The 8,976-nt window shown below is 40.9% G+C and overlaps 1 protein-coding gene across 1 annotated transcript; it reads left to right on the forward strand.

Annotated features, from left to right (window-relative positions):
- The first annotated feature begins 4,852 nt into the window (after positions 1-4,852).
- LOC143768885 (transcription factor HES-5-like) lies at positions 4,853-8,617 on the forward strand. The gene is made up of 3 exons (XM_077257502.1): positions 4,853-4,967; positions 6,112-6,292; positions 7,687-8,617. The coding sequence occupies exons 1-3, from the start codon at positions 4,920-4,922 to the stop codon at positions 7,905-7,907; spliced, it is 450 nt and encodes a 149-aa protein (XP_077113617.1). The 5' UTR covers positions 4,853-4,919; the 3' UTR covers positions 7,908-8,617.
- The last annotated feature ends 359 nt before the right edge of the window (positions 8,618-8,976 follow it).

Genomic DNA, 8,976 nt, shown 5'->3' on the forward strand with positions numbered 1-8,976 from the left:
TACATCTCTGGACCAGATATCACCTCCCTACTAACCAGAATCCCTCAATGCCTGTCCACTATTTCATCCTTCTTCTCCGCTAGATTTCTGAAACTTAACATGGACAAAACAGAATTCATCATCTTTCCCCCATCTCACGTGACCCCCCAACGAACCTATCCATTACAGTACACGGCTGCCCACTCTCCCCAGTCCCACAAGCTCGCTGCCTCGGGGTTATCCTTGACGCTGATCTCTCCTTCAAACCACATATCCAAGCCCTTTCCACTTCCTGCCGACTTCAACTCAAAAATATTGCACAAATCCGTTCATTCCTCAACCAAGAATCTGCAAAAACCCTAATCCATGCCCTCATCATCTCTCGCCTTGACTACTGCAACCTCCTGCTCTGTGGCCTCCCCTCAAACACTCTCGCACCCCTCCAATCTATTCTAAACTATGCTGCCCGACTAATCCACCTGTCCCCCCGCTATTCTCCGGCCTCTCCTCTCTGTCAATCCCTTCACTGGCTCCCCATTGCCCAGAGACTCCAGTACAAAACCCTAACCATGACGTACAAAGCCATCCACAACCTGTCTCCTCCTTACATCTGTGACCTCATCTCCCGGTACTTTCCTACACGCAACCTCCGATCCTCACACGATCTCCTTCTCTACTCCCCTCTTATCTCCTCTTCCCACAATCGTATACAAGATTTCTCTCGCGTATCGCCCCTACTCTGGAACTCTCTACCGCAACATATCAGACTCTCACCTACCATCGAAACCTTCAAAAAGAACCTGAAGACCCACCTCTTCCGACAAGCCTACAACCTGCAGTAACCACCGATCGACCAAACCGCTGCATGACCAGCTCTATCCTCACCTACTGTATCCTCACCCATCCCTTATAGATTGTGAGCCTTCACGGGCAGGGTCCTCTCTCCTACTGTACCAGTTATGACTTGTATTGTTCAAGATTATTGTACTTGTTTTTATTATGTATACCCCTCCTCACTTGTAAAGCGCCATGGAATAAATGGCGCTATAACAATAAATAATAATAATAATAATAATATATATAAATTTGTATCTCCATGTGCATAAAAGTCTGGTATATCAAGCCATGAGATTAAACAGCTGTATAGCAAAAAAAAAATTAGAAAGGCCAGAATTGCCCTTGCTGTTTTGGTCGCCATATCTCTCCACCACATTTGTAATAAAAAGCAATCAGACCATATATACACATATTCTTTTATTTATTTTAAAAAGGAAAAAGAGGGATGATTTGAAGTTTTATAATATATATTTTATTTAAATTAATTTACTTTATTTTATAGTCCCCTTAAGTGAAAATAATGGTCTCCTATGAAACCCTGCCTGTGGCTGGGCTTACTAGGAGCAATGAGATAGCAGCCATGGTGGCCTTCTGTAGGCCCTCGGCTTCTATGGTAGCCCCTCATAGCACACAATTGCATTTAGGGGAGGGTATGAACACCATAAACAGTTCTCCTCCCAGACCTGCATCTGAAATGCCAATGTTTCATATTAAAATTTAGGGGGTATGCGATTAAAAATCAGATTGCACTCTGACCAATGTTAACCTATGATTCCCTGGTCATCTGCATGCTACGATTGTCCTCGTATTTCAGATGAGACTCGACAATGCATGTCAATGGGTGTGATGAAAAAAATCGCACGGAACTCGGAACATGTGAGTATGATCTGATTTTTACACAACCATGTCATTGAAAACCTGACATTACATCTGCCGCATAACAATAATCATTTATTTTTATATAGCGCTAACATATTCCGCAGCGCTTTACATACATTATTATCACTGTCCCCGTTGGGGCTCACAATCTAAATTCCCTATCAGTATATCTTTGGAATGTGGGAGGAAACTGGAGAACCCGGAGGAAACCCACGCAAACACGGAGAGAACATACAAACTCCTTGCAGATGTTGTCCTTGGTGGGATTTGAACCCAGGACTCCAGCGCTGCAAGGCTGAATACAGCCAATGAACTCCGTTCATCTCAATGACGTCAGCGCGAGCGGCGTTGGTACCTTTTCCATCGTGATCGCACTGAGTTCATTGGCTCTGAACTCCGATGACCTTTCTGGTGGCACCACGAGCATGAAACTTTTCTCATGCTCACGGTTCATTTGATATGAACTCCACTCAACTTTGTCACATTACCGCGAGTCACTGAGCTGCACGTTCTTGCGCAGCTCAGTGTCTCTGCTGGATGGCAGGCTGTATAGTCACATAATGCAAAAATTCAGCCTGCCATATAAATGGAGCAGCGCTAGAAGTGTCTATTGACAAATGGATTATTATCTTTACGTCGAGGACTGGTGAGGATGATTTTGCTTTATTATTTTATTTTTTTACAAGGGGCTTCAATGGATTGGGACTAAAGGTGAGAATAAATGTTAATTTTAATTCGATAAAGGAGTCTTTCATTTTTTAAAATAAAGGACTTTATTCTAGGGTGTAATTTTTTTTGACAATTTGACTATGGCGTTAGTACTGGGGGCGTCTTATAGACACATCTCCATTACTAACCTCTGGGCTTGATGTCAGCTGCCAATACAAAGCTGACATCAACCCCAATACTATCACCCCACTTGCCAACACACCAGGGAAAATAGGAAGAAAGGAGGTTAATAGCCAGAATTGATGCATCTTATAGATGCGCCTTTTCTGGGGTGGCTGAGAGCTGATGTTTTTAGTCTGGGATGTGGCTAATATCCATGGCCCCTTCCTAGTTTACTAATATCAGCAGCCCACAGCTGTCTGCCTAGCCTTTGCTGGTTATTAATTATAGGGGGATCCTATGTCATTTATTTTTAGGGTCCACCATTTCAATAAACAGTAAATGCAAAGTATACAGCCGTGAGATGATATTAATAGCCTGGGAAGCTCCATGGGTATTACCCCCTTCCCAAGCTGCAGCTATCTACCCCCAGATGCCACTTTCTTTCTGATGGGTAATACAATTTCAGGGGATCTCACGCCATTTTTTTCAGAAAATAAATTTGTTTATTAAGAAAATACATGTACAGTAAGCTACACATGCAAAGCACTGAATATACTGTAGATCTCAATCACATATTTATATCTATCTATCTGTACCTATCTATTTATATCTATCTATATATGGTGAAGAATATTTGATTGGAAAACTACACTTAAATGACACAGAATTATTCTATGTAAAGTTCATGTTAAAATCACAGTGATCGGGAATATAGATTGTGAGCCCCAATGGGGACAGTGATGATGTTTGTAAAGAGCAGTGAACTTAATGGCAATATATAAGTGAGTAAAATAACTAAATGCTTGGTTTAAATTACAAAATCCAGTGATGGGTCCTCTTTACAGGGTTACCAGTGGCTTGCGCTGGTCTCTGCTTTTAGAAATTGATGCCGACTGCATAACACAGCATTCGCCAAGTGTTGAGTGGACTCAACCAACAAGTGCTGGATAACTATGTCACACATCGAGAAGAAACCCATCCATAGGCATCTCTACAACTTCTGCAGTTAGGACCGGGTGAAAAATGGGAAACACATTAGAATTCTGGTATTGTTTTATTCATCATTCCAGGTGTATTATTTATTACCCAAGCTTATATTCCGTAGGGTAACTGAAAGAAAATTACCTTACAGTGATACTCTTAAGTTTGGAAGTTATCCTCTATTCATGGTATGGGGGATAACTTCCAAATCGCTGTGTGGCTGACCACTGGGACCCCCATCCACCCTGAGCAATGGGGCTCTGAAGAGCCACGTGTGAATGGAGTAGTGGTTGATCATGTGCATTGCCACTCCATTCATTCTTATGCCTGTGCCGAAGACCAGCTGAGTGCAGCTCTCAGCTATCTCTAACATCACCACTGAGAACGAATAGAGCGGCATTGCACAGGATCGACTGCTGCTCAGTTCACCTAGGGGTAATCAGAGCCCCTGATCTCAGGATTGGTTTGGATCCCAGAGGTCTGTGACCCAGCAATCGAGAACTCATAGAAAAACGAGGGAGGTTGTTTCCAGTTCCTTATAAAAAGCAAAACTTTATTTTATTAGGTTAAAAAATAGATTCCATATTGCAAGAGAACAAATGCCAACGCGTTTCAAACACTGTGTCTCCCTCTTATTTCTCTGGATTATCCACATTTGTTCATAACGGAGTTCTTTGCCCCTACACACCTTGGGCAGCAACGGTGAGCTGGTTTCAAATATACCTTTTCATTTTTGTGTTTTTGCAATCTGGAACTTGTCTCATATCCCACGGGTAGATGATAATTTCCAAACTTGAGAAAACTCCTTTAAACTGTAAAGTATATATTTTTTAATCAGATGTTTTAAAAATTATCATTTAGGAAGATTATTTGCTTAAGAAAAACAAAAACTGTAATGGCTATATACAGTATCAACAAGAAAGAACAGAATGCAGTTATATATTCATTGTTCCCCAGCCAGCGAGACATGTGCCATATAACCTGAAGCACAATGATACTTAACGTCTGGATACATGAATTGCCAGCACACAAGCCGTATCTTTATGACCCGTCATGTGCCAGGAGGATAATATGAACTTTTAATGAGCTAAAAAAAATGTCAATGTTGTGATAACAACAGATGCCAGAGGAAGAACCACAGAGATCAATTGCAGCAAGTCCTAGTGTTACCAGACTCTCCCACACTTCTCTTCCTCTAATTTTATGGCTTGCTCCAGATGCTGGGCCTCCTAACACACTTCTATTGTCTGGGCCTAAGTGTCCTTTGGCTTCAGACTGTGGGAACCTCTACAGAGGAAAAACTTCACACTCCTGTATGCAAATACAAGGGTATAAAGGGAGGTATTGGCCATTCCCACAGGAACATTCAGTATCTGACCCAGCAGAGTAAGGACCTTTCCTGGGAACTTACCATGGCTCCTAATAATAGAATGGAAGACATGGGCAAAGATGTGCGCAAGGTAAGAGCCTGCACCATGGCACCACTACAATAATGGAGATTACAAACTTGCAAGGATGTTTTTTTTTTATTAATGAGATGAAAAAAATGTGAAATTTGTAAAAAAAAAAGTTGTGGACTTCTTATTAAGACATTTTTTATTTGGCATATGAATTTTATTTTACATCCTTTTGGGTACCTATCATTTTTGCCTAAATTTTATAATTTGCAATTTTTTACTTTTTGGAGAATTGCAAAATTATACTTATTTTTTGGGGGAAAATTTTTATTCTATTTAAGGGAATTTGTCACTTATGACTTTTCATTATGATTTGAAAAATTTAGTGCGATCAGTATTTTTTTTTTTTATTTGTAGAGTATAATTTTTTAATTTTATTACTTATTTTAAGGATTTGTTCCATACCAGATATCAGTTTGGGAATCTGTGTTGATGCAACAGAGAATGTATTTTAAGTACGGTAGTTGTCTGCCCCTTAGGGCATGTTTGGTTTATAGAAGTGGAGTCCAATGATAGGTCAATGGGATTTCCCAGGACTGCAAGTATGCAAGAACTTACTCAATGGATATCACAGAAACAGGGCTCCCTGTTCATATTTAGGGATCCTACACTCTGGATAGGGATTACATAGCAGTTATGGATAAATATAGGAACAGGAGCCTGATGTTTGTTGTTCTCTTAGGTCTCATTCATACATATGGATGCCAGCGCGGTGTAAGGCTTGGGCCACACCACCATATTTTCTTTCATCTGAGAGAATGGGGCGGATTATGCAAATCACACTCTGATCAAACTCTGATCACAGTTTGATCAGAGTGTGAACATAGTGTGATCCAATTTTCTCGGATGAGGAGACGATGGAAAAAAAGTATCCATCTTCTTCATTCTGTCAGTCCGTAAAAATCGGGCTGCACTCAGATGTGAGGTCCAATTTTTTTTTCACAGACTCATTGACAATCCCAGTATCAGATGCAAATTGGGAATGCAGCAATTTTTTTTTTTGGACAGACTCCGTTCGAGGAAATAATCTGACATGTTCACAGCCCAATAGCATAACATTTGCTCGATGTTTTGCCAGATCAAACTTGGACTGAAAATACGGCCATGTGCACAAGCCCTAATAATGAGAGATTCTTCTTTTCTGCAGCTGAGGAAGCCGGTGATTGAGAAGATGAGGAGAGATCGGATTAACAGCAGCATTGAGCAACTCCGCATCTTACTGGAGAAGGAGTTTCAGAGACATCAGCTCCCCTCCAAACCGGAGAAAGCCGATATCCTGGAGATGACGGTCACCTTCTTGAGACAACAGCTCCACCGTGCAACCAGAGGTGACTGATCTTATCCTCATCTCTCTAGCTATTCAATACCTCAAGTTGTCTTGATATACAAAAAGAAGAGCCTGGCCTGGTCAATAGGTCATCATATTCATGACATAGAGGAGAAAAATTATATCTGAACCTACAAAACATCCAATCCTTTTTTCTTCAAAAAGTTGTAATCTGACATTCTAGGAAGGTGTATTCAGTCACATTAAGCAATTATGTGGAGCCCCTTTCACACATCAGTTTTTTGCCATCAGTCGCAATCCGTCGAATATTGAAAAAAAAAAAAAAAACGGATCCGGCGACTGATGCCACCGGATCAGTTTTTTCTCAGACTTATATTAGCGACAGACTGCGACGGATGGCCTCACGTTTCATCCGTTGTTCGCCGGATACATCGAAAATTGTTTATCCGGCGGCCGGAGACAACGGACAAAGTAACGTTTTTTCTGTATGTCGAAAAAACGGACAGCGACGGATCTGTCGCCGGCCGTCGTTTGCTAGAATGGAAGCCTATGGCGCCGGATCCCTCAAATGACGGAATCCGGTGACGGATTCCATTTTTTTAACTGAGCATGTTCCGATCCAATTAGCCAGATCCGCTAGTCAGATCTGTCCAAAAAACGGATCCGTCACATCAGTTTTTCACAATCTGCGACAGACTTGTCGATCCGTTGAGCCAACAGATTGTGACTGACGGCAAAAAACTGATGTGTGAAAGGGGCCTAAGACTTGTAGTTACTTGGTACACACTGTTACGGTACATGTACATGACTGATTATCTCAGACGAGTGCTATCGGTGGTTTCCAGGGAAGAACTCACACCCATGGTATTCTATAACTATGCAGGTCAGATTTCTTCCTCAGACTGAGTGGTCCAAGGTAAAAACTAGGAGAGATGTCTGATTTTACTGAGAGTGTCAAATCAAAATCGGCAATGCAAGTGTATGGGTCCATGGAAAACATTAGACCGCACTCGGATGACATCTAAGTGTGGTCCGATTTTGACCGACTGACAAAATGGAGAAGGTTGAGAAACCTTTTTTTTTTTTTCTTTCTCTCCAGCTCCAAGAACAACTGATGCCAGTCTGATAAAAATCTGATCAGAATAATCGTATTGTTCTTCTCGGATGGAGAGATTACGGTCGTGTGACCCTACCCTTATTATGAGTGATAGCCAGGGGCGTAACTATAATAGGTGCCTGATAGTCCCTAACGCACTCTTTATGGTAAAACAACTATGGAGCATGGTGGGGCTGGTATACGTCTGGTATATGTTGTGATTATCTAAGTAGGCATCGGAAAATTTTTTATATATCCTATAAACTAAGGATATTATTTCATTACTGCATTACTTAAAGTCAATCAGACTAATAAAGTGTATTTTCGTTCCATCATAGTAGTGGCGCCATACAAGCATTCCTTTCCCCTGTCTATGAAGGATATAGTATGCGCACCTCATGGAAAGCACCTAGCTACACAGAGGAGCATCTGGATGGATCCACAGAAACGCAGGGCTGCAAATGAAAGCAAATGCCACCCCCTGAGAAATATCAACCAAGTCATTGTGCAGCAGGGTGCCCAGGAATGCAGCTCCGCTGATCTATGGAGGCCCTGGTGATGACCTGGTATGCATACGGACTCTCATGTAAGATCAATACCGGGGCCTGGACCCCAGAGATAGAGATTTTATACATTAATGACTTGTCCTGTATTTTTCAGACATCCTTATGATACAATATTGTTGTACATGAAGATTGATATAGAGATGGAGTCTTAAAATGATTAGATACACCAAGTAAAGCATTCTTGGTACCAGTGATCTGCAAGCTGAGGGTCTCCAGTGTTTGGGGAACACAGCCACTAAAGGTCCAGATCTGAAATGTTATATAACGTGGGGGAACAGGCTCAAAGACACCCACCTGTGTGATCTAGAAAACTAAAAGCGGAGAAACGGTTTTGGGAAGTCTCCTTGTACAATGTTAGGATATTCATATATATTCCTACTGTGAGTTTAAAGACACAGGATCTGGCTTCGTGTCCTCGGCCCAGGATGTCCTCCTTGTTTCCCCATAAACAATCAGTTTACAATTTGTTGTGTGTTTGATAAACAGAGGAAGTTTCATGTAGTCCGATGGGAGATTTCCCTTCCGTGAAGGACGGCGTCTCGTGTCCTGTATGTTGTGGTCATTGGCATAAGCAAAGCTTGGCAATTGTGCTGGGATGAAAAGTTCTTTTCTGTGAAAAGTTATGTTTTTTGCGATTTGCTTATTTTGCACCTTTGTGATGAAAAGATATGCAGTAATAAATAAATATGTTTTGTAAAATTGATTTATATGGGATGTCTTTTGTTATTTTCTGTTGAGAACGTAGAATCAAATGAGTCAATGTTCACCTCAGTCCTAATGATTTACCTTTTATATTATAATAATAATAATAATAATCTTTATTTGTATATAGCGCTAACATATTACGCAGCGCTTTGCACACATTATTATCACTGTCCCCGATGGGGCTCACAATCTAAATTCCCTATCAGTATGACTTTGGACATATTATCTATCTATCTATCTATCTATCTATCTATCTATCTATCTATCTATCTATCTATCTATCTATCTATCTATCTATCTATCCATTATCTATCTATGTATTATCTATCTATTTATCTCTCTATTATCTATCAATTA

Source organism: Ranitomeya variabilis, chromosome 4 (assembly GCF_051348905.1).
Source record: "Ranitomeya variabilis isolate aRanVar5 chromosome 4, aRanVar5.hap1, whole genome shotgun sequence".
Lineage (NCBI taxonomy): Eukaryota > Metazoa > Chordata > Amphibia > Anura > Dendrobatidae > Ranitomeya > Ranitomeya variabilis.

Bases quoted from the DNA above. Each gene is read 5' to 3' on its own strand.
- LOC143768885 (XM_077257502.1), top strand. From the start codon at position 4,920: ATGGCTCCTAATAATAGAATGGAAGACATGGGCAAAGATGTGCGCAAG. The intron at 4,968-6,111 runs GTAAGAGCCTGC...TCTTTTCTGCAG, and splicing joins TGGGCAAAGATGTGCGCAAG to CTGAGGAAGCCGGTGATTGA. The intron at 6,293-7,686 runs GTGACTGATCTT...GTTCCATCATAG, and splicing joins GCTCCACCGTGCAACCAGAG to TAGTGGCGCCATACAAGCAT.